The sequence below is a fragment of the Phalacrocorax carbo genome, chromosome Z (genome assembly GCF_963921805.1).
Source record: "Phalacrocorax carbo chromosome Z, bPhaCar2.1, whole genome shotgun sequence".
NCBI lineage: Eukaryota > Metazoa > Chordata > Aves > Suliformes > Phalacrocoracidae > Phalacrocorax > Phalacrocorax carbo.
The window spans coordinates 71,914,219-71,939,853 of NC_087548.1; the positions used below are offsets into that span (position 1 = coordinate 71,914,219).

The 25,635-nt window shown below is 40.2% G+C and overlaps 2 protein-coding genes across 11 annotated transcripts in view; one reads left to right on the top strand and one right to left on the bottom strand.

Moving 5' to 3' along the window:
• Positions 1-3,397, bottom strand: part of IFT74 (intraflagellar transport 74) — a 43,307-nt gene extending 39,910 nt beyond the window's left edge. For 5 of the 9 annotated variants that reach the window (XM_064438615.1, XM_064438609.1, XM_064438617.1 and 2 more), the window contains exons 1-4: positions 3,261-3,332; positions 2,406-2,546; positions 1,297-1,432; positions 731-779 (exon numbers count right to left, since the gene is read on the bottom strand). In XM_064438615.1, the coding sequence (XP_064294685.1) occupies positions 731-779; positions 1,297-1,432; positions 2,406-2,522 (302 nt within the window). In that variant the 5' untranslated portion in view covers positions 2,523-2,546; positions 3,261-3,332. Of the gene's footprint in view, positions 1-730; positions 780-1,296; positions 1,433-2,405; positions 2,547-2,953; positions 3,176-3,209 lie in introns of those variants that run through there. The other 4 variants (XM_064438613.1, XM_064438612.1, XM_064438610.1 and 1 more) reach the window with 4 other exon arrangements.
• A 99-nt stretch (positions 3,398-3,496) lies between these two features.
• PLAA (phospholipase A2 activating protein) lies at positions 3,497-22,577 on the top strand. 2 transcript variants are annotated; one of them, XM_064438607.1, is made up of 14 exons: positions 3,497-3,752; positions 6,106-6,299; positions 8,038-8,138; positions 8,219-8,339; positions 8,671-8,838; positions 10,484-10,619; positions 11,122-11,291; positions 12,226-12,383; positions 13,335-13,551; positions 14,661-14,729; positions 16,277-16,348; positions 17,206-17,307; positions 20,185-20,349; positions 21,855-22,577. In XM_064438607.1, exons 1-14 carry the CDS (start codon positions 3,604-3,606, stop codon positions 22,418-22,420), a joined length of 2,388 nt encoding a protein of 795 aa, XP_064294677.1. In that variant the 5' UTR covers positions 3,497-3,603; the 3' UTR covers positions 22,421-22,577. The 2 variants fall into 2 exon arrangements, with proteins under 2 accessions (XP_064294677.1, XP_064294678.1); XM_064438608.1 differs by lacking the exon at positions 3,497-3,752 and adding an exon at positions 7,764-7,840 and having other exon boundaries at positions 6,180-6,299.
• The last annotated feature ends 3,058 nt before the right edge of the window (positions 22,578-25,635 follow it).

A 25,635-nucleotide genomic window follows, 5' to 3' on the forward strand; every position in this document is an offset into this window, starting at 1 on the left:
TACTAGCAATAGAATGATAGGAAATGGCCTCAAGCTGCATCAGGGGAGGTTTAGATTAGATATTAGGAAAAGTGTCTTTACTGATGGGGTGGTCAGGCATTGGAAAAGGCTGCCCAGAGATGTGGTAGAATTGCTGTCCCTGATGGTATTTAAAAGACATGTAGACGTGGCACTTCAAGGCATGGTTTAGGAGACATGGTAGTGTTGAGCTGATGGTTGGACTTGATGATCCTAGAGGTCTTTTTCAACCTTAATAAATCTATGAATCTACTGCAATAAGATCAAGTGACAAAGTAGGATGTGCAATACAGTTTCTGCAAGGCCTTGCGTTTGTCAGTGCCAGCTCAATGTATAATACAAATAAACAACCTGAAACATACACTAAAAAGTGCTTAATTTATGATGCTATTTCTTAAAAATGGAGCTATCAGACCTATCAGGTGTTACAGGTGGAAGCTCAAAATCACTGACCCTGCTTTTACTAATGCTGTAGGAGTGCAGTACTTAGCAAGCCTAGTAACAACATGTCATACGTCCATGTACTTGGACATAAGCATAAAATTCCTTTCCTCCTACAAACTATATGCAAAACAACCTTAACTCCTAGGACAGGTTTCATTATAAGCGAACACCACTTATCCCATGCTATTGTTAAGCACAACAAACTTAATATCATAAAGGGAACAGAGCATCAAACTTTCTGAAGTTTGAATGTGTTGTTAAGACATACCTCAGCAGTCCAAGGTAATATGTTTTATCCATTATCTGTCTCTGAGGACCTGATCAAGGAGAGTAAGATGAAATTTTTTTAGAAAACAACTAATTTTGATGAACTGTAAACTATGAAAACATTCGGCAGAATTTGCAGGCAGAAAACTGCCATGTTCTCAGTTTCCTTAAATAGATTTTATCTCATTAAAACAAATGAAGGCAGAAATTGATTTTAGATTGTTGTGAAGATGAACAGTACTTTTCAGCTATATGAACAGTTACTATATCAGAAGGTATTTTACTTATTCTGCAGTGATGGTAGAAGACACAATTTATCCTGTTCTGTTCTTTTGAATAATTTTTAAAAACAGTTCAGACACAGAAAAATCTTTGTCTTCTCTGACTGCCAAGAACAAAAAAAATAGAACAGGGGTGCTTTACTCTTCCTTTCCTTTCTCCTACTCTTATTAATCACAGCTATTCACTCTGTAATTTATACAGCGATGAAAAGTTTTCCTTTAAAAATGTAAGTATTTCTTTAAAACATTTGCAGATACCTTGATAACTATTTTCAGCAAAAAATACCTTTCATTGCAGTTTTCATTCCACTTAATCCCTGTTGAGTCACTGGACGGTCTGCAACTTTAATCTGAGACGATAACACTCCTCCAGTAGTCGACGGACCACCACGAGAACCAGGTCTTGATGTACTAGGAGGCATCTATAAAAAGAAAACCACAAACCTCCCCACTCTGATTTACAAATTTTTTATCCTTATACAATTGCTAAAGCAATTAAAAACTTAGCTTAGTCTCTATGCTGTTACTATAAGAATCTTGTAGCATTTACATCTCTTCAGTTAAACAAAGCTTCAGTCAAATGTTTGCTGCAGTGATACCTGATACCAGCTTCAAAAAGAACATATGGCCTCCTCTAACTGAAGCAACATAGTTTTGAAATACTTGGAATACTTTATGAATAAGGTAGTCTTAGAACGTGCTATATGGGATTAGGTAGAAGGAAGTCTGGAGACACTGTATCCTTGAGTAGAACAAGGGAAATGTACTAGAACAAGCTAGTTTAGTATCAGTAAGAATTGTGTAACCAAGCCAAAAACAAACTGAGCATATGCTGCCCAGAGACTGAGTTCAACCAGCGGACACGGTGAGGAAGACTATCAACGACCACCAATGAACATGAATGTGCATGCATTAGGGACATTTGCATATATTAATGAGTTCCAAGAATAGTACATGACAATAATTTCCTAGAAATCTAATGAATGTGTATATTTTGATTGCATATAACCCCTGTAGTCGAGCAACTTGGCGTGCACGCTAGGTGCAGCGATCCCCTGTGCACCTCGCGCTGCAGTAGGGAATGCCTGCCTTCTAAAACTACAAATTGAGTTTTAGAGGGTTCTATTTGCCAACTTACAGTATCTGCAGGATAAGAGATTGCCTTTGAGCAGCTCTTCATTGTTCCCTCTGTACGAAGGTCTCCCGGGAGAACCCTTGATGCAAGACCTCCTTAACCTCTTTCAGTCAAAATTAGAAAATAAAACCCTCTACAAAATTAAAATCCAAAAATTCTTCTGGAGGAACTATCAACCCAGTCATGGGACTAAAAATACTACCAAAAAATTGATACAAATTTAAATATATAAAAGTTAATGTTCAAATTTTTTAACATACCCCTGTTCCTGTTCTGGTTGCTGATGGAGTCCTTGACGAAGAGGTAGGTCGTGTGGTCAGCCCTATTCCTGCTCTTGAGGAAGGACGAGCTATTGGAGGTCTGTGACTGCTGGCCATATTTGTTCCCTCTTGAACTTCTCCCTGGAAAGAAGGATAGAAGTGATCCTTAAATTTGGACAAATTCTTTAAAACTACCAGAGATCGACTCTTTGAAGCTTAATTCGTCCCCCTATAAAAGGGAGTTTAATTTTCTTTAGAAATCTGCAAAGCACTTCCTCACTGGAAAAGCATGGTATGAGACAGAGCCTGCTTGGAGAGGACCACAGAAGGCCTATCAGTGAGGTGAGGCAGCAACCCTCTTCAGCGCTTAGTCAGCTGTTTACATTGTTTACAGGCACGTCCTGCTAATTTTCGTGACATTCATTACTCCAGCATTTGCCCACAGAACTCAAGCCTCTCACGAAACAAACTGGCAGCGAAAAGCTGTTTTAAGTACCCATTTGGGGTACCTGGGGGCAGCCACCAAAGGCACACCCAGACTGCGCTACCCCGTTAAGCCCCGGCAGCCTCCATCAGCCCGGCGGGGGTCCTCCTCGCCGCGGCTCACAGTGGCAGCTCCTGGGCCGCTGGAGCTGCCGGGCAGCCCCTCGGGGGCCCCGTCACACGGGGGCACTGCGGCCGTGGCCCGAGCGGGCGGGCGGGCGGGCGGGCAGCTCCCCTTTGCCCCGGGCAGCTTAGGGCCTCGGGAGGCGGGAAGGCCTCGGGCAGGCGGGGAGGCGGCGGCACGGCTGTCCCGCTACAGACCCTGGGAGCCTCACGGAGCTGCGGACAAGCGCGGACACCGCTGCCCCTCACCGGACAGCCACCAAGCCTCCGCGTACAGGACAGCCGGTATCGCAGCAACCACCCACCCGCGCCGTACCGGCTATCGCGACATTCAGAAGTCTCGTTGCGGCCCCGGCGGTGCTCTGTGAAGACTACAGCTCCCAGAGTTCCTTGCGGCGGAGGCTCAGCCGCTCCGCCCTGCTCCGGGCGCGGTGCCTGCCGGGATGTGGAGTCTCGCCGCACCCCGTCCCCGCCGGCGTGGCCGGGGACGCCTCTTCCGGCGCGGCGCGCAGTGGGTTCCGGTGGCGGCGGCGGCTCTCGCGGCGGCGGCGGCGGGAGTTGCTGTGTCAGGACGGCCGGGCGGCTTCCCGCTATGGCGGGCGAGGGTGGTGCCTACCGGTTACGCTGCTCCCTGCTGGGGCACGGGCAGGACGTGCGGGGCCTGACCTGCGGCCTCTTCCCACCGGGTGGTTTCGTCTCCGTCTCCCGGGACCGAACTGCGCGACTCTGGGCTCCCGACGGGTGAGTGCCGGCCGCCGAGCTGGGCGGCCGCTCCGGACCAGGCTCAGCGGGACCCCTGACACGGCGGATGGCGACCCGCCGCCGCCCCTGGGGCTGCCGGCGGGGCTCGGGGAGACGGCGGGCTCTAGCTGGTGCCGGGCCCGGGTGGCTGGAGGCGCCCTGATGAGTCTGCGTTGAACATTTTTAAAAAAATCTCTTTCCTTGCCCTCGCGGAGCAGCATCCTGGCTTGTATCAGCAATAGTGTGGCCAGCAGGAGCAGGGAGGTGATCGTGCCCCTGTACCCGGCACTGGTGAGGCCGCACCTCGAGTGCTGTGTTCAGTGTTGGGCCCCTCAGTACAAGAAGGACATTGAGGTGCTGGAGCGTGTCCAGAGAAGGGCAATGAAGCTGGTGAAGGGTCTGGAGAGCAGGTCTGATGGGGAGCGGCTGAGGGAACTGGGGTTGTTTAGCCTGGAGAAGAGGAGGCTGAGGGGAGACCTTATTGCTCTCTACAACTACCTGACAGGAGGTTGTAGCGAGATGGGTGCTGGTCTCTTCTCCCAAGTTACTAGCAATAGAACGATAGGAAGTGGCCTCAAGCTGCATCAGGGGAGGTTTAGATTAGATATTAGGAAAAAATGGTTTTACTGACAGAGTGGTCAGACATTGGAACAGGCTGCCCAGAGATGTGGTAGAATCACCGTCCCTGATGGTATTTAAAAGACGTGTAGATGTGGCACTTCAAGGCATGGTTTAAGAAGCCTGAGGGTGTTGAGCTGATGGTTGGACTTGATGATCCTAGAGGTCTTTTCCAACCTTAATGATTTTATAAACGGAATATGAACAAAAAACTACACAGAAAATTTAAACATGCAAAGACATTGGAAAAGGAAATAAAACCCCAATGTTATTTTCTCAGATATCCTTGTTGTACAGGGTTGTCTGCACTACTATCCTACAGGATTTGTCTTTCTGAATTCACTCAGTGAATTTTGTAGCATATCATTATGACAAGAAGAGGTACTGCTAAGCAATAAGCAATAGGGGGTGATGGAGATACAAGGTATTGCAAGAAGCCACAGGATGTATCCTCTCATGTATCTATTATTATAAACTCTATTCTGAAGTTGCTAGGCATGGATATTCTTTCCATTGCCTTCTGGTGAAATAGAGGTAATTGGCAAATCTGCCTGAAAGCTCACATGTCTGTTTAAGTTGATCTCTGTAGCTCTGCAGCTGAGAGGAAGGAAAACTACTCTCATTAATTGCGTCTTACTAAATCTCTTGTCATAAGGGGAAGAGCTTGTTAAGTTGTATAGAAATATATTGCAGGGAAAGAGGTCTAATTCTAACCTGTAATTTTTCAGGTCTGTGTGAGGAAGACCCAGGGTACCTGTGGGGTCACTAATACAGTGAGGGTAACTTATGCAGAGTCACAGCATTGGTAATAATTATCTCTTTCTGCTTTGAAGACTCTGGGATTACAGTAGGCAGGGTTTAGTGGGTAAGCAAGCTGCTGTATGTTATTTATGTTATTTAAATTTTACAGGAAGGTATGTTACCTTTATTTGTTTTTTGTACCTCCAGTAGAGAAGACGTTTTAGAATTTAGAAGAGCATCGTGATCTCCCTACATATTCCAAGTTTTCCAAGCATTGGAGTGTGAAGGATGACAGTGTGATATGATATGGGTTTTTTTTGTTGGGGTGCGGGGGAGGGGGGGCGTGGGAGGGACGGGACAGACACCAAAACAAACACAGAAAGAAAAAACCCAGAACCAAACAAACACCACCACAATGCACACATTTATTGTGTTGGGATAAGTAGCTTTTTCCAGTTAGTGCTGTAACTATTGAGGCTGGATCATGTTGAAAAATAAGGATGCTGCTTGAGTCAGTTATGAACCATTTAACTATTAAACCTCCATAGTGCTCATAATTAAGAGCCAGTGAATAGACAGTTAGGCCTTAAACTTTCTGCAGTTATGTGCTCTGTTATTTCAGGGTGTATTGGGATACATATTTGAGTCGTGAGACAACAAAAGATTTCATAAAGGCAAACTGCAACTACCTCTGATGAAATTGGGCACAGCATTTTCCAGGGAGCAGGGAAAAACAAAACTAAGTCCTTCCAGGCCTACCATTACTTAAAAATGAGTGGAAAGCTTTAAATATTGCTTACTGGGTGGGAATGCTGAGATATAATTTTTCTCCTACGTTTTTCATTCTTTCTAGGTAATCCATAGTATTTATTCAGGACAATGCAAGCATAGTTATTATTTCAGGATTTGGAGTGTAAAACACCTGTTGTATTTCAGTGCCTCAGATAAGTACTGTTTCTGTCATGACTCTGAACTGATTATCGTATATGTTTAGTCTTAACAGGGGTTTTACTGAAATGCACTGTATGAGCGGCCACTCAAATTTTGTATCTTGTGTGTGCATCATACCTCCAAGTGACCTCTATCCTCATGGGCTGATTGCAACTGGCGGCAATGATCATAACATTTGCATTTTCACAGTTAATAGCCCAGCTCCCCTTTACATCCTTAAGGGTCATAGGAACACAGGTATGTAGCCATTTTATTTTGGAGTTTGTTCTATAAAAGTTGACATGGTTTGCTAGCAAGAAAATTAAGTTGTTATAAAACTCAAGTTCTGACTTTTTCGTTATTTAACATAGCAGATTTTTAATTACAGGGTCTGTAAATAGGATTTTATAATCTCAATTCATGCAGTGACTTCATTGCAAGGACCTCCAAGTTTACACTGATGAATGCCTTGGCTGACACATGGGAATTTACATAACGATTACCCTTTTGCCAAGAGTTGGATTTTTAAGACGCAGTTAACCTGTTCTCTGTGTATTAATTTTTATGTCTAAGTTGAAAGCAGTACAAAAAGTTAGCTTCCTAAATAAACAAATTTCACTGCCCATTTTGCTACCTAGATGCTGATCTAATGTTAATTGGCGCTTTAAAAACATAGCGAACACTAAAAGCTCACTGCAGAAATTTAATCTCTCATTAGTCAGGTCAGTGCAACGTGACATTAAACCAACTCTGCGTACCTTTTCTTGAGCGATATAACAAAAGATTCAGCAATTTTCATATTAGCACACTAATTTTATCTTTTTGTGAGCTGATCTAGTATTTAATAGACCTTAGAACAGTCTAATCATGTAATTACAGGGTGTCAAAAATAAACATGCCAAGTCTTGGAGGTTTTGGGGCTTTTTTTAACTGTGTTAAAGAATGGCTGGGGAGAGCAGTTTGAAAATAACCTGGACTGCTAAGCAGCACCGAAAATGTACTGATGTATTATAAACATCTTGGCTTTCTCTTAGAAAGAAAGAAAATAACGTCACTGTGTAAGGAGACATGGAGTAGCTTATGTACTTTATCAGAAACCTGGGATGGATGAGTGGTTAAAGTAACATGTGACATTCTCCCTCCACAGGTGTGAGAAGGGATGGGCTGTTCTAGGCAAGTTATAGATTCCCCTACAAAAAAGTATTTGTAGCAATTTTTACAGTAATGCAAAGCATTTAAAAAAAATGCAGAATTACATTAACTGTAAAATCTGGTTTTAAAGTGGGGGGAAAAAGTAGGACATGACAAGTGACAGGGCTTAGAATACTGTCCAGTTCCCACTGTGGGGTGACAGAAGCAAGAAAGATAAGGCCATACTTTCCTTCAGTGAATGGTGAGATGGACAGGGTACTCTCTGTTTACTCCTTAGCTCTTTTTGCAAACTTATAACCTTACTAGCACTGTGTGTCTTCAGTTTTATGTCTGTGTATTAGTGGAGCATTTGCAGATTATCTGTTTGCTAAATCTTTAAATATTACCAAGTTTCTAGTACTCTTTTGCCATCCAAGAAGATAAGTATTTTTTGTATGAAATCTTGCTTCTTGAGGATATAAAGCAGTACATGTTGATGGAATCTTGGCTTTTTCTGTAATCTTAAATCTAAACCTTTGCATTAATTCTGTGTCTTCAGTGGTTATCTAACCTGTTGTCAATATATTCTAGTCTGAGGAGAAGAGATCTGGAACTAAGGGAAATTTAAAATATGAATGGCAAGAAGATGCAAAATCTCATAATCTAAGGTGAAGAGATTTTTAAGCAGCTCCTTTCTAGGTTGCAGTGCAACCACAGTTCCAATTAATTTTTCCCGAAACTCCTCAACACTAAGTACTCTACTAATTCCAAGTAAATCTTCTTAAATGCATCCCTTTAAATTGCTGGCGTAAGATTGGTGGCAATGCAGGAAACTTGTCAGTGCTGATTTGAATATTCATTCTAGTTTGCAGCCTTTCGTCTGGGAAATTCGGCACATTGTTAAGTGGATCATGGGACATGACAGCCAAGGTCTGGTTGAATGACAGATGTATGATGACATTACAGGTACAAAGTTTCTCTACGTGAATATAAAACAGGTATTCTAAATTTGATTCTGACAAGTGTAACATGTTGGTTTTTTGCAGGGTCACACAGCTGCAATATGGGCTGTGAAAATACTGCCTGAACAGGGATTAATGTTGACTGGCTCAGCTGACAAAACTATTAAACTGTGGAAGGCAGGCAGATGTGAAAGAACATTCACTGGTAAATGTTGCTGCATTTGGTAATTTCATGAGGGTTATGTGCTCCTTCAAAACATAGAAAAAAATTAAACCCCCACAAAACTGTAGATAAATGGAACAATTTTTCAGCAAGATTTCTAAGTGTAGACCCCAGAATCGCATCTCTTTTAAGAGAGTTAGATTTTTTTTTCAGAGAATAATGAGCAATGAATTCCCCCCTTTTTTTTTTTAAAAAAACTGCTCCCATAACGAAGATTGGTTGCCAGGATTTAGATGTGAGCTAAATAGAAATGGCATACTGCTGCTAATGGAAAGAAGATCTGCACTGAAAGTTTTTCTTTTCTTCTATAAAGGACACGAAGATTGTGTGAGAGGTTTAGCTATTCTCAGTGAAATGGAATTCCTTTCCTGTGCTAATGATGCTAGTGTTCGAAGATGGCACATCTCTGGCAAGTGTCTGCAGGTGTATTATGGACATACAAATTATATATACAGCATCTCTGTCTTCCCTCAATGTAAAGGTGAGATTATTTTTGTGATTATTACCCAACGTTCTTCCAAAATGAAATAACAGGGTAGGCTTTCTGTAGTTCTGTGGAGCTGCCACAACTAAAGAACTTGGGTTACATTTCATTTACTTCTTTTTTTTTTAGCATCAAAATTTAAAAAAAAATACTGTGATTCACTCCAAATCACACCTCCAGCAGAATTGCTTTGGCAGTAGGTGAGATGAAAGGTCCTATGTTAGGCCTAATTGTAAGGCTTAAGTGAATCTTTGGCAAAGCAATAGGCAAAACTATCATGTAGGTTGCCACCTGTATTTCAGCATTGTTAGAGAGTAATAAAACGGTAACGCATGGCTTACCAGTTTGAGATAATGTAAAGTTAGATACTTGCACAGAAAGTTTTCAAAATACATTTCAAATAGTTTGGGTTAAGAATTTTGTGTGGGGCTTAATTGCATTTGTTTTCAGAGTTAGAGGTTTAGATGTTCAGAACTAATTGCAGACAGTTGCAGATGCAATTCCAAGTCGGTGATCTTTGTGTGGTGTATGGGACACTTGCACATTTGTTAAACAGGTACAGTGCATGCATAGTAGTGGATGTGTATATCATAATTGTCTTATGCCTTAAAATTCCTCTTTGAGGAGTTCATAGACTTCTGAGAGTGCTTTATGCATGTATCCTGAAAAAGCAGGTCTACCTTGCAAAAAATTTGAATTTAAAACAAATGTGGAACTATGCAAGTATAGGGCAAGATAAAACAGTGATGGTTACAAAATTCTTCAAAGTTCTTTAAACTCTTAAAAGAAGGAAGGAATCTTTTTTTAATCTAGAGTACGTTTTCATTCCCTGGCTTGCTGCTTAGCCTGCAACTTATGCACTTTATTTTTTCTGAGAGGACAATGTTATGATTTAATCCCAGGTGGCAAGTAAGAACAACACATTTGCTCAATCACCCAACTCCTGTGGGCTGGGGGAGAGAATTGGAAGGGTAAATGGGAAAAAACTCATGGGTTGAGATAAAGACAGTTTAATAGGGAAAGCAAAAGCCATGCATGCCAACAAAGCAAACCAAGGAATTGATTCACTACTACTTAGCAGCAGGCAGGTGTTCAGCTGTCTCCACGAAAGCAGGGCTCCATCATGTGTTATGGTGACTTGGGAAGACAAACACCATCACTCTGAACGTACCCCCTTCTTCTTCCCCCAGCTTCATATGCTGAGCACAATGTCATATGGTATGGAATATTCCTTTGACCAGTTGGGGTCAGCTGTCCCAGCTGTGCCTCCTCCGAACTCCTTTTGCACCCCCAGCCCACTCGCTGGTGGGGTGAGGAGCAGAAAAGGCCCTGGCTCTGTGTAAGCACTGCTCAGCAGGAACTAAAACATTCCTGTGTTATCCACACTGTTTTCAGCACAAATCCAAAACATGGCCCCATACTGGCTACTGTGAAGAAAATTAACTCTATCCCAAACAAAACCAGCACAGACAATTACGCGGTAGCTGTCTTTTAGCTCTCTTCTTGCAATTGAGAGAAGTATTAAATTATAAAAAGCTTCTTTTACTGTTGTGATGTTTAGATACCCAGTTGCAGAACAGCACCTGGTATCACAGTACACTAAAATTATGTTTTCAAAGTTTTTATATTTCTTTCTTTTCAGATTTTGTTACCACTGGAGAGGATAGGACTCTCAGAATCTGGAAACAAGGGGAATGTGCTCAAACAATCAGACTCCCAGCTCAGTCTGTATGGTGCTGCTGTGTGTTAGACAATGGTGACATTGTAGTTGGTGCAAGGTATCCAGGTTTTATGCTCAGTGTATTTTTAGATGTAAACCTGCAAACCCTTGATGAAATTACAAGCATCATTCTAGATACCGGTTTCATCTATATTTAAAATTACAGCCATCAAAGCGTGTGTGTCAATTAAATTTAAACACGTGCTACACTTGATCCAAAAAGTCATTTTGTGATGTGAATTGCAGGGGTAGAGTGAGCTCTCTGAGAATGCGGTAAACCATGAGTGTGGTGAGAATGGACTTCCAAGTACTGTATAAAGAACCTTTTTGATAGGCATATCCCATCCTGATTCTAAAATTCTACTACAGATAGGGTTACCCGCTTAAGTCTTTCTCTGGCTGTTCTTAGTATGAGAGCAAATTCCTTTCATGAAAATAATTGGGAGGGGTTGTTAGAAATAATGGTGATTTCTCATTACGTAGAAGTTAACATCAGAATGTATGTAATAATTCTGACATTTAAAGTAGTATTTTTGTTTGAATGTTTTCTCTCCATTCAGTGATGGAATTATAAGAGTGTTTACAGAGTCTTTGGAACGTACAGCAAGTACTGAGGAGATACAAGCTTTTGAAAATGAGCTTTCCCAATCATCCATTGACCCTAAAACTGGTGATTTAGGGGATATTAATGCTGATGACCTTCCTGGAAGAGAACATCTTAAGGATCCTGGTAAGTTACTGTACTTTTGTCATTTTAGAGATGTCTCAAAATCTTTGTTCTGAGGTACTGAAACTCTTGATAGTTTCCAAAATTAAGGCTTTGATCACTGTCAGCAGAGTTCCTGAAGAAAACAGCTTAGTTTTGCTCTACTGTACTTTCATTGATTCTTTTGGAGGCAAGGCTCTAGTTTAAAATATTTTTTTGTAGCTGAAAATGGTAAAAAAATTCTTATGAGATAATCTAGAAGGTAGAATTCAGGATGCTGCAGCATGTTCAAGATTGTTTTGGATTGGTTTTGGATCTGTTATGCCCGCCGTGCCAATACTATATGAGACAGTGATGTAATCTGCAAAAGAACTACTGAATATGAAATTATTTCCTAAAAGAAAAGTAGATGCAAATTTCAAGCTGAATACTAAAGCAGAAAAAATAGTTTGATTGACTCAGCTTACATTTCCCAGGTAGTTGAGAGACTACTGAGAATACAGTGGAAGCAGTAGTAGTTAAGATTACTCTTAAATAGACAAATAATTATCCCCAAGGCGAACCAGTGACCTCAGCCCTTGGCTCTCATCAGCAAGTGGCTTATATCTGACAATCATATGTAGCTTCCCATCTTGTTAGACCATGGGAGAATATCACCTTTCTTGATTGTCACCTCCCTGGGAAAATGGTAAACTTTTGAAATACCTGACTTGAGGATTGCTTTTGCAACTTAGCCTGGTGGCAGATCCCATAACCATAATTGTGAAATGCTGTTGTCGAGATTCCTGCTATTCTTGTGGTGACATGTAGCATCTAGTTACTTCCTGTGCTGTGACTTTAAATGTTGGTGAACTATCTTTTCATCTTTAAACTTCAGCACTATTTGAAGACTTTTTTTCTCTCCTAAAGTAAATCGTATTCTTGAATTTGTTCAAACTCTTAACACTCCTGTCTATAGGAACAAGAGATGGACAGACACGGCTTATTAAAGATAATGGGAAAGTCGAAGCGTATCAGTGGAGTGTTAGTGAAGGAAGATGGATAAAGATTGGCGACGTTGTTGGTTCTTCTGGAGCCACACAACAAACATCTGGAAAGGTTTTATTTGAAGGAAAGGTATATGCAAACTTTAATTGGCTTTATTTCTTCCTAACTAAAATGCTTGATTTCCCATTAAAAATGTATTCCAGTCTTTGCTTAGTTAAAATATAATTTAGAAAATAAGTACTTGGTAGTTTTCTGTCATCTTTGATCTATTAAAACTCAAAGATAGAAGTATAAATAAGTACTGCTTGCTTTATTTTTTTTGAAACATATTTTGTGAAAAAGCAAACCAATGGAGACAAATTATTTTAGAGAAAGGTAAACTTCTAGTAGAGAAATGATCAAGTTCTGTAGTATTTATTGCTGATACCTTGAAAAGCTAGTTTTAACTTCATTTCCAAAGGAAGTGAACTGTACAATTTATAATGCAAGACTTATATAAAATATTAGCTACCAAGCTTTCTGTACCCCTTTTCTGTAGTAAATTTTGAACTTAAAGACAGGTAAGCTGAAAAACGTTTCCTTTTCTGTGTATATTTCAGTGAAGTCTCTGTGTAGCGCCACCAGAGAAGGAATGCCTTTGAGACACTAATTTTCTCTCAGATGGTTTAAAGAAACCTTATGAATTTGTTTTCTAGTATTAGAGGTGTGCTTTTAAGACTGAAGTTTTTTGAGGCATCTGACTGCCCGATAGCTTTGCAGGCAGCCAGAGCTGTCCATGAGAGTTGCCTGATGCATCTGTTATATTGTAATAAATCTGCACATGCGTTATGATATGATGTTTTATATGCTATTGTTGTTCTGTCTCTTCTTGAGACAGAGAATTATTGAAAACACAGGGTATGGTTAAAATATTTTTTTATTTGCAGCCTGTGTAGGAGAGTATTATTGTTACAAATTGCAAGTAGCAGTATTAAAGTTTTTAGCTTAGTCTTGGGCCGTTTTTAGTCTACATTTGATACATCCTTATGTAAAAAGTGCAGACAAACTTCTAACTGTTTTTTATTTTAATCCTGCTTAAAGGAATATGACTATGTTTTCACTATTGATGTAAATGAAAGTGGGCCTTCCTACAAACTGCCATATAACATCACTGAAGATCCTTGGCTGACTGCGTACAACTTCCTGCAAAAGAATGATCTAAATCCTATGTTTCTGGATCAGGTGGCCAAGTTCATCATAGACAACACTAAGGGGCAAACACTGAGTTCAAGTGCTCAGTTTTCAGATCCGTTTACAGGTAAAAGTTTTAAACTTAAACAGTGACATTAGTCACTCTTCCCAGTTTTGTGTCATCAGCAAAATCGTTGAGGGTGCATTCTGACCCATCTTCCAGATCATTAATGAAGATCTCAAACAGGACTGGACACAGTACTGACCCCTGAGGTACACCAACAGTGACTGGCCTCCCAACTAGATGTTGTGCCACTGATTACCACCCTCGGAGCCTGGCTGTTCAGCCAGTCTTTAGTCCACCTCACTGCTTGCTCAGGCAGACTTCAGTGTCGTAGCTCCTGCACTTCTTGTACAGGACTTCTATGTCCTTGAATGATTGAGGGCAAAGCACAAATAAATTTGGCAAGAAAAATACGAAAACTTGATGAACTTGTGAAGTATTTGTCAGAACAAATTTTCAACAAAATTTTTTGTCAAGCCAGTTATATTATTCAGCGTAATCTTTTTTTCCAGTGGAAGAAAACTCCACTTTTCATATTACTTTAAGAGGTGGCCAGGGGCTGTTAAGGAAATAATAAAAATAATAAATAATAAAATACAAAACTTCCGCTAGAGAATGAACTGAAACTGAGTGAAATACATAAATTACCCTTTGCCAGGCAGGAAATGGAACTAGAACAAGTTAATTACTTGTCAGCTGAATCACGTTAATCAATTACATCCTGATTATCATTTCCAAAATAAACCAGACTTACTTCAACCAGTTTTGCAAATGACGTGTGGAACAAAATGTGAATAAAATAATTGAGATAAATGTTTTTCTTGCAGTTAGCTAGAAATGTGAATACCAGCTGTTAATCAGGTTTAGATGCAACTCACAGAGCTGCAGTCATCTGAACTTACGCACATACTTTTTATTTGGCTGTGTCCAAATGTGTAATTGTGTATGCCCCAGAAAACAAATTGCTGACCCTCAGATAATTAGGATGAATTTGTTCAGCATCAGGAGACTTCTGTGTGGATAGGATCAGACTACTTATACTGCTACAAGAAACAATTAGACTTATTTGATACTTGGCTTTATTTTTGAGCTGCTTATTTCTGAAAAGTATTGACATTTGTACATAGCTTGATGTTATTAAATAGTCACTGCTTTTCTTAATGTTTCTCTAGGTGCTGGACGTTATGTTCCAGGCTCTTCATCTGGATCAAGTACAACAGCTGCAGCAGATCCATTTACAGGTAATGTAAAATTAATAGTCTATCTTGCTGGCATATAAGGTGCATATTTTATTGTGTCCAGTTGCAGTGTTCAGCTCCAGACCACTGTTTGCAGTTCTCAGTTTGGGGCAGTAGTGTGGGACAGACTGATGAGATGGACTCTGCCACTGTCAAAGCAGGTCCAGATCTCTTCAGCAGAGGAGAGCCCTCTGCTGTCTCTTCTGCCTCATGTCACTGTCCTCCACAGCAGAGGATTAAGGTCTTAAAGCTTATGTTTTCTCAAACTCTCGCATGCATGGCCAACACAGGAACGGGTATATTCATAGAAGTAATTTTCCTTTATTACTTTTTCCTTATTATGTGACCTTTATTGGTACCTTTCACCCTAAATTTTAGATTCTAACCCTCCCCAGCATAGCCAATTTAAAGGCTTCCTCAATAGTTTAGCAAGCCTGTTTGCAAAGACATTCCAGCCCTGCTTTGTCAGGCTTATCCCATGCCTAATTAGTGGCTCTTGCTGCTCAGAGAGGGTCCTGTAGTCAATAGATGCCAAACTCCTGCCTGCAAAACCAGCCATGCAGTGAGTTGCTGATCCACTTGATGAGTCTGTTTCTACTCAAGTGTTTTTGATTTCCTGGCGGCATCAAAGTAACACCACCTGGACCATTCACCTTTTCCCCCAGAGCTCTCTAATCACTCTTGGTACTCTCCAGGACTTCCTTGGCAGTATCATTGATGCCCACGTGGAAGTGCAGCAGGGTAATATTTTGAAGGCCAGGCAAGGTGTGGCAGTCTCTCTGCAGCATCCTGGCCTCCAGCAGACACAAACTTCCCAAGATACCGGGTCATGTCAGTAGATGGGTGCCTCCAATCGCTGCAGGAGGAAGCCTCCCACCACTACTGCTTTCCTTTCCCCTTTTTGCAGGCATGAGGTGCAGTCTCAGCTGGCTCTGATGCATCCTCTATTGGATATTTGTCCACACCAGTGTCAGGGCACTATGCCTGTTCTGCAGTTCCACATCTACAGGTGGAGCAGTAGCCTTTGTGCTGTTGCCAAAAGCCACGGCCTTCAGCCTTCCTATCTTGACAGTCTTTTCTTTGTTCTACTGTGGTCTTCAGATGTGTCTCCTCCCTTGCTTTGTGTGGCTCAGGCTGTGGTCTCTGCAGATTCAAAGACCCTGCAGTTCCTTCACCTGAGGCCTCAGTGCCAGAGTGCACCTCCCACAGGAGAGGCTGCTGCTGGCCCCAGGCACAGGGAGAGACCAGGCCTGGGCAGCTGTGCCTTTCCCCTGCAGCTTGTCATGGATAAGGTATCTGCTGTATTGGGGGCCTTCGTGCTAGTGGGTGCCAGAGACCATGCCAGAATGTCTCCCAGCTTGGGTCACGTAGCTTGTGAATGCCATCATCACCACCAGCGGCACCAAACAGAAGTGTTGAAGACTTCTATTTAATTCCTTTAGTGCAAAATAACACCTTTAATAGTGATGTTTGAAAACTAGTACCTAGTACAGGTATAAGTTATCTCTGTACTGGTCACGGTGTTTAAAAAGCCTAATGTCTCTGTTCAGGTGCTGGCCGCTATGTTCCTGGTTCATCATCAGACGCAGTAGCTCCAGTAGGTGGGGTTGATCCATATACAGGTAAGAGATGATGCCTGCTAATGAAGAGCATTGCTGATCTTCTGCTTTGGCTTTTCCTTTGACAAGGATTCTATATTGATGCAAATTTATACTTCATTAAAAATAGTGAGCTGATTGAAGCTGCTTATACTCTGGAAATTATTCAGAAAATAGGGATAACAGTGCCTCCTTTTACATTTAGGAATTGTGCACAGAAGCTTTATAATATATGATAGTAATTTGGTTTTGAGAGGATTTTTGGTTTCCTACTAGTTATGCTGTTGGTCAAAAAAATTGATAGATGTCCTTCATGGAAATTACACTCTGTCAGCCACTAAAATTCGCCTGTGATTCTAGGAAATCATTATAGGTCATAGATGAAAACTTTTTATTACTCTTTTTCTTAAGAGATTTCAGTCTACTATTGCATCTGATGTAACTTGGTCATATCTGCAAATCTTTCAATATATAAAAACTTAGCCTATTCATTATGAAAATAATCAAACATTAAGACTTTAGGGGCAGCAGGTATCTTTGTTCTAAAATACCCCTTGCTACTTTTCATGTCTCACCTGCAATATCCATTCCAATGAATGACTGTGTATATAGTTCATGTAATCCAGAAATCACTGTTAATAATTTAGACTTGTATAGTAAATTTTTTACATTGGGGAAGAACAGTTTGTAAAGGTATTGATTTAAGCTTTAACCCTTGAATGTAAAAATAATGTAAAGAATGACAGCTATTTGCATAAGCATTCCGGGTTTTTTTCAGATTTTTTTTAGTAATGTCCAGCAGGAGGGACTTACTGGTACGTTATTGTTCTATGTCAGACACTTCAGTACACAGTTGAGCTTTTTGTATTTCCTTCATGTAGGAATGGGTGCCTACCAGTCAGCTGCAGCAAAACTTGAAAATATTTATTTTCCGAAGAAGGATGCTGTCACCTTTGACCAGGCCAATCCTACACAGATACTGGGTCAGTGTTTTAATTTCAAGGATGGTTTTATTTTTCATCTGTCTGAAGTAACTTCATGTTTGGGAAATCACTTAGCTTTTTGAAAAGATCATAGTTTTCCTACTGTTTTTTGGTTTTGAGCTTTTAAAATTACATTCGTCACTTTAATGGTGCATGTATTTGAAGGCTTAGGAGTATGAGTGAATTTCACAAGAACTCTTATCTAAATATAGGATATTCAGGTTTTTTTATCCCTCAGCTTATGTCCGCTGTTGTTCAGCATCTTTTTTATCAAGCTGGTATATTTGAATACTGTACTTTTTTTCAAATAGCTGCTGGGTACACAGGTCATGTGCAGTCCCTTTCTGCTCATGAAAGTTGATTTCACCAGATAGCCAGACAGTGTAATCTATGAAGTTTTAAAGTAAGGCATTCTGCAGTTTCATAGGTGGTAATAGTCACTTCTGTATTTAAGCAGAACACTCTCCGTAACAGAAAAACAGTGTACAATATTTAGTAATTATACACATTTTTGGTAAACATTATTATTGGCTTGTTTTTCCCTCTCTTTTCCCATGTTTCATTCCTATTCTACTATCTCTTCTTCTGTATTTCATGTAAACGTTCCACAAAATTTCTACCCTATTTCAGTCACCACTTTATTTCAGTATGTTTTTGTAGAGTGCCTTAGTACTTCTATGGGTTTTGTGAAACTAGTGTGTATTCACAATGTACCTGCCTTGAAGATCTCCAAAATTCTTCCAGTTCCTTCCCTCCCCTTTATATACATAGCTTCAAAATGTTGTAGTTGTTTAGATAGTCTGATGAGGAAACTTAAAACAAGAGATTCTGCTTTTTAGAAAAAGTATACCTTCACCTTTATCCAACTTTTTGAAGAGCTCAGGCTCCTGGCCTTACAGTCATGGAATCACAGAATAGTTGGGATCGTCTTGTCCAGCCCCACTGCCATGGGCAGGGACACCTTCCACTAGTTCAGCTTGCTGAAAGCCCCATCCAACCTGACCTCAAACACTTCCAGGAATAGGGCATCCACAGCTTCTCTGGGCAACTTGTTTCAGTGTCTTTTAAAATCATAACCCCTTGTCCTGTCACTAAAGGCCCTGGTAAAATGTCTGTCCCCATCTTTCTGAGAAGCCTCCTTCAAGTACTGAAAGGCCGCAATAAGGTCTCCCCAGAGCCTTCTCTTCTCCAGGCTGAACAACCCGAACTCTCTCAGCCCTTCCTCACAGGAGACATGTTCCAGCCATTTACACGGTCATTCTCTGGACCCACTCCACCAGGTCCATGTCTGTCTTGTGCTGGGGACCCCAGAGCTGGATGCAGTACTCCAGGTGGGCTGTCATGAGAGTGGACAATCACCTCCCTCAGCTTGCTGGCCACACTTCTTTTTATGCAGCCCAGGATAGGATCGGCTTTCTGAGCTGCAAGTGCATATTGCTGGCTCATGTCCAATTTTTAATCCACCAGCATCCCCAGGTTCTTTTCTGCAAGGTTGCTCTCGATCTACTCATCGCCCAGTCTGTACTAATCCTGGGGATTGCCCTGGCCCAGGTGCAGGACCCTTGTACTTGGCCTTGCTGAGCTTCATGAAGTTTTCATAGGTCCACTTCTCAAGACTGTCACGGTCTCTCTGGGACCCTCTGGGGCCTTCTGTCTGCAATATTTCTCTTCTATGGATTGTTCCGGTTTCATTTTCCATTTAAAAATACCAGTCAGAATCTTCAGTCAGCCTCGTTCTGTTTCCCTGAATTTTCTCGCACTCTGGTATTTGTTCTGGGAGAAGGTAAGGCATTCACAAACTAGAACATTTCTTTCTGAAGGTTGTTGCTAGTAATAGATTTAGCCTTCTTTTAGATTTGCGTGGATTTTAAAGTAAAATTTTGTCCGGAACTTACTAAAAGGGAGAAGAGCAAGACTGGCTGACCTTCATTATCCTATATTATAGCTATGCAGAGACTTTTACTTAGTCTTAGGAACATACGGCATCAGTTTTTGTCCAATATTCTTAAAGGATAACTGTATTAGTCATAGGCTTAGTGGGTTGTTTGGTTTTTCAAGCTTAGAATATGAAAACTAGGTTTACTGAGTTTCCTGCAGTTTTGTAACAGTGCATGGTTAAATACACTTGTAAATATTTTGGCTCGAGTGGGATAGATTAACAGCTGAATGTTTGTTTGGTTTGGGAGAGGTTTTTTTGTAAGAGTGCCACAGTTGATTTTTGTGCATACTATAAAACTCATAAGGCTGTACTAATGTAATGCTGCCTGCTTGTGTGTTTATTGATGTGGCCCTCATCAATTCTGGAAGAACCATGATTGGTAGGTGCCAGATGCTAGATCCATTTTAAGCAAAATGCTGTACATGAAAATAATGTTACCAATCCTTTGATATTTTTAAATTGCATTGAAATTTGAATATAGGACATAGTGCAATCATATTTTGCTTCTGACACTTAAATAATAACAATAGAAAAACTGTGATCACACTAAGAACATATACTTTCTTTATTGTTTTTACTACCTAATAATAGAAAACAGCAGAAAAGAATCATATCTCAGTTTTGAAAACTAATGGTCTTATGATGCTTTTCTGCATTTTTGCTGGCATGTAGGCCAAGAAGTGAATTCTGAATCTTTGTTGCAGTATTAGAGGGGACTTAATAGTAGCAATCATTGTGATGGTTAAAAACTTAAGATTAGAAAGATGATGGAACTGGGAAGAGTAATGTTTAAAAATCTAAACATAAACACACACACACCCCAAACAATTAAAATAGTTGTAACTTGTTTGTAAAGTGCTTTTGTAGTGTTTCATTCATGATGTGGATTTGTGAAGTTCTAATGTCAGAAAGTCATTCATCTGCTATTGGTCTTACAGGCAAATTAAAGGAACTTAATGGCAATGCAACTGAAGAACATAAGCTTACGGAAGATGACTTGATAATCCTAGGAAAGTTAATGTCTGCAACGTGCAACACCTCTGCAGAAACACCTACAGCACAGCAACTTGAGACTCTATGGAGAGCAGTTAACTGGCCAGAAGGTAGACTCTTGCAATTATTTTTGTACCATCATCTCATCAATACCTCACCATGAACCAAAAGTCTTGTTATGCTGGCTGTTACACAGAGTCTGTCCCAAAGAGTTTATAACCCAAGCAGAAACCAGAAGATGATAAACTGCTGCCAATAGCAGTGATCAGTAGCAGGGGCAGTGGCATGAATTGCAAAATTGGGAATTGGTTGCTGGCACAACAGTAAACATAAAGGAGAAACTTGATATAAACGTCAGTCATGGTTATTTCATTAGCAGGAGCATTCTCAAGAAAGAGGTGTGAGGCTTATATGGAAATAGAGCAAAGTATGAGGTTGGAGTCCTAAGTTGTTGTCAAATGAGAGATGAAATTATGGAGATAATTTATTTTTTAAAAGTCTCAAAAGTAGCTCCTCTTTAAAATGGTAGAAAAGAAGCTAGGTTACTGAAACTAGGTTCTGTGGTCAGAACTGCATTACTGAAATGACATCTGAATGAATACAAGTGGAGGTGATGCAACTTCATTTGATATTGTATTATCGGCACTGTTGGATTGGAAAGGCTATTTTGATTGTTACTGCACATTCTGGAAAAAATGGATACATTCCATATACAAGTATCTAAATATGCAGTTAAAATGGACTGCTTTCTTGAAATTGCAGTTAAAAATTCAACGGGAAGAATATTTTGTTGTTAAAAATTCATGTTTATTATATAACATCACTTAATCAAACTGCTTTGCATAGCTAGGAGCTGGTGATGGCTCATGTCTTCATACCTTCAGACTCTTTGTATCATACCAAGCGTTAATTCTCAAGATTCTGCATATCTGCAGGAAAAACTGCTCAAATAGCTTCGCAGATTCAGCTTTGATTTGGTTGTAAGGATGAGATACAAATAGTAGGCACAAGGAACTAGGTATGTTTGAAGTTTGGTAAAGTGGACGGGAACTACTGAATAAACTCATTAAGTTCAGTTTCTTTATAGTGATTTCCAGCTGATGAGTTGAGGACATTTTTTTTTCCTTTGCAAATTATATGTCAGAGTTGAAGGTAGCCTGAATTTTTTTTCTTATTTTTCTTTCTGTAAGCAGTTTTGTAGCTACACTAAACTGTAAGATATGGAATGAGGACAAAGGGAGATGCCTGTGTAGGGGTGTTCTGTCACTGAGAAGCTTTCAAAGACCTTTTTGGATTAGTTATCATATTTTATGCTTACTTTCAGTGTTATCAATTAGAGCTTTTAGGAAAGACTTTAAGATTTTTTGCAAAGCACTGTTTTTATCTTAAATTAAGGAACATGTTTTTTGTGGTTAATTGAAGTATCACTAGTATGGGTTTGTCAATACTTGTCTTTATGAATTTCAGACAACTTGCCTTTACTTGAATCTCTTCCTGCATGAAACTGTTACTGTCTGTTCCCAAAGCTAGGGGTTTAAGAATATCTGTATCTGAAAGAAACTCATCAATACATTTACGCATAATGCAATATTAACTTTTTTGTTTTGTTTCTTAGATATTGTCTTTCCAGCCCTAGACATTCTTAGATTGTCTGTCAGACATCCCACTGTGAATGAGAGGTTCTGCAGTGAAAAGAATCACGTACAACTTACCATCCTTCTCCTTAAATTTCTGAACCCTAATGGAAAGCAAGCAAACCAGCTGTTGGCACTTAGAGCTCTTTGCAATTGTTTTGTCAGCCAGGCAGGCCAGAAGCTCATGATGGAACAGAGAGGTGAAATAATGACACAAGCAATAGAAATGAAATCGGGCAATAATAAGAACATCCACATTGCTCTTGCCACACTGATGTTGAACTATGCTGTATGTTTACATAAAGCCAACAACATTGAGGGCAAAGCTCAATGTTTATCAGTAATCAGCACAGTTATGGAAGTTGTTCAAGATCTTGAAGCCATTTTTAGACTGCTTGTGGCTCTTGGGACGCTAATCAGTGATGATACAAATGCTGTGCAATTAGCTAAGTCTCTTGGAATTGACTCTCAAATTAAAAAGTATGCCTCTGTATCAGAACCGGCTAAAGTAAAGGAATGCTGTAGGTTTGTTCTTGATCTGCTCTAATTGTTTGTTTTTCTTAGCACTTGGGGGAGACACACTGTATGCAGAAAAAGATGCTTTTGTTCGTATTTTGTCACAACTATGATGGAAGAAATACTGTGGATGATTTAAACTTGATTTACTGAAAGATACAGAGCAAATAAAACTTCTTAAACTGTCATTTGACTGCTTTTCTGAAGTTGATAGTGTACAGGAACTTTGCAGGATGTCTTTCTGACATAGCTCAGATCAAAATAGATCACCAAGAAGTCAAACCATCTCAGTACTTAAAGGTTGCCTAGATGGAAATGTAGGAGATGGCTGTGATTCAGTGACTGTCAACTCCGACACCCATACCAACCACATTTCTATCTTTCAGCACAATAAGTCTGTTTCTTGACCATGGTTTTTGTCAGCAGAGAAGGGGCCCTGGGAACTGTTAAGCTCAGTGGTGCTTTTTCACAATCTTATTAGTTAACATTGGTTAGTATTAACCCTGGTCAAATATCCTGGTAAGGAAATGGCATTTTCTGCCTGCTTTTTTTCCACTTCCTTTTTGAAACCTAGCTGTTTTATGGCTCTTACTGTTTTTAATCTAGAATTAGGTGACTTTTTGAGGGGTAGAATCTTTGACTGCCATATAAGTGTCATGCTTCACTGATAAGTTAATATATTGTAGCTTGTAAAATGGCTTGAAATTCTACAAAAGCTTGTACAGGACTTTTAACTTGTAACGACAGGAATACTCCACCACCTGATAGCTAGTGTCTTACTGTAAAGTATGTTGTAAACTATTAGATGATTTAAAAAAAAAAAAAAAGTCATCTTGAAGAGTGGGAGAGAAATTTAGGCACAGAGAACAGCCTAAGCGGCAGAAACTGGAAGAGGCTTCTGAGAGAGGTGGTTGATGCCCCAAGCCTGTCAGTGCTGAAGAGGCATTTGGGCAATGTCCTTCACTTGCTTTAACTTTTGGTCAGCTCTGAAGTGGTCAGCCAGTTGGAGTGGATGATTGTTGTAGGTTCCTTCCAACTGAAATATTCTAAACTGTACAAAGGTATAGTCAAGTTTTACGAAGTAGTTTTAACGTATAACAACTGTTCTGACTATGAAAAGGGAAAATAATACTTTACAGCTATTCCAGCAGATCCAAGATGTTCAGCTCAAAGGGGAATGTTATTTCCTACTATTCCTGCAACTGATACACTGTAGTTTAGAATTAAGGTGAATATTCAAATTACATTTTTCATTAGACTAATAGAATGGAAAACAAGAAAAAAATTTGTCAAGCTTTTCTGGCATATGATGGCATCTTCATCACATGATACCTGCCTGCCTCATCTGTGGCAGATGTGAAGGATTTTGTGAGCAAGAGCTCTTAACTTTTTTTGCTTTATGTAACTGAACTGCCTGAATTAGTACATTATTTCCAGCAAACCTTGTTTCTCAGACCCTTAGTTGCACGCTTGTACTGCTACACTTCTGATGAATTTCCACATATATATCCTCGCAACAGTCTTGATCACGGCCTTAGTCAGTATTGTTCATTTGATCCATTGCAGGTTCACGTGTAAGGCAGCCCAAGAGATTATTCAGGATTTACAGTGCTTAACAATAGACCAACCCCTTCCTGGGAAAACATCTGAGAAGCTACATTTAGCAAACATGTCTCTGAAATGATGTGCCTGTCTGTTGAATTTTGGTTGCCTACTATACATTTGTTCTTGAAGCTTTAGCTTTTTAATGTGCTCTTTAACTGTGTTTGTACATGTGCTATTTTCAGAAATCTATACTCATCTAACTTTGGTTTTGTTATTGTGGGATCGCTCTGTTACAGATTACCTCTTTATGTGAAAAGTGTCATGACTTACCAAGACCAAAAACTTTATATTAATAAACTTATTCTGGCAACACCAAGAAATGGTATATTAAGAGATACTACAAAATTAACTTAAATTTGCAGGGAAATGATGGGGCACAGCAAAAAAAATCCTTTATCTGGGGACTGCATCACTACATGTTAGGCAAGATATACAAAGCAAGCTAGGATCTTAGAGAATGTTGTAAGATGTTACAACAGGGTTTTTTTTGTTTTTAATAGACACAGAAGCATCGTAGCATTCTTCTGCCTTCATGTATTTGTGCAGTAGCTTTCAGTGAGGATTTTCCCGAGCTAGCAGAACTGAGTATGTGCTAACACAGCTTGGGTGCAAAAAGGGGAGAAACTCGCATCATTTGCAAAGCGGTGGACATTCTTTTCTGTCTTCTAACATGTAACAACTAAATATCCACTTTTTGTCAGTATTATCTGGAAAACGAATAATGGCTATTGCTCGTTTTAAGTGGCACTGTTCAACTCTGTTGTGGTACATGTAAGCATGCATGTACATAAACACACAAATATTTGTAAGCGTACCACAAAATCTGCTGCTGACATCACCAACAACTAGAAAACCTTAAGGATGTCACCAGGATGAAGTTTTTGTTTCAGTGAAAGGATGTCAAATCTATGCCTAGGTAATGTGCCAGACAGGAGGTCGGTCCATGGTGTATGATCTATTGAGACCAGAGGACATTGAAAACAAGTATGCGCCTAGCACAGAACTCAGAGCTGGCTCCCTATCTACAGCAATAAACCTGAAATAAGTTGATCTGTGTGCTAAGTGCTCCAGATTTGATTCATCAGGTGACTAGTAAAAGTATATTTGAGAGATCTCAAATTTTCTTTCTTGAAAAGAAACTTTCTTCTGCTAAGAATTCAAAGCTTCTCAGCAGATGATATAATTCTGCTGGCATATTTTTCTAAGCTAGAATGGAAGCTCTTAGAAAGAACAGCAAACAGCTTGTAGTAGCACTTCACATTAAACGTTTGTTGTCAGGCCTGCCTTGGGTTTTATGAAGCGGAAGTCCTTGGGATCTACTTAGGCCAGAACTCAGCATACAGCATAAAATGCCTTACTAGGGAACTGAATGAGGAATCAAAACTGACCTAGGTCAGCACCAGCTGCTGTACTTGCCAAGACAAATGGAGGCTACAGTCGCATAGAATCAGAATTGTAGAATGTCCTGAGTTGGAAGGGACCCACAAGGATCATCGAGTCCAACTCCTGTCCCTGCACAGGACAACCCCAAATTCACACCTTATGTCTGAGGGCATTGTCCAAGTGCTTCTTGAATATTGCCAGGCTGGTGCCGTGATGCCTCCCTGGGGAGCCTGTTCCAGGGCTCCACCACCCTATGGG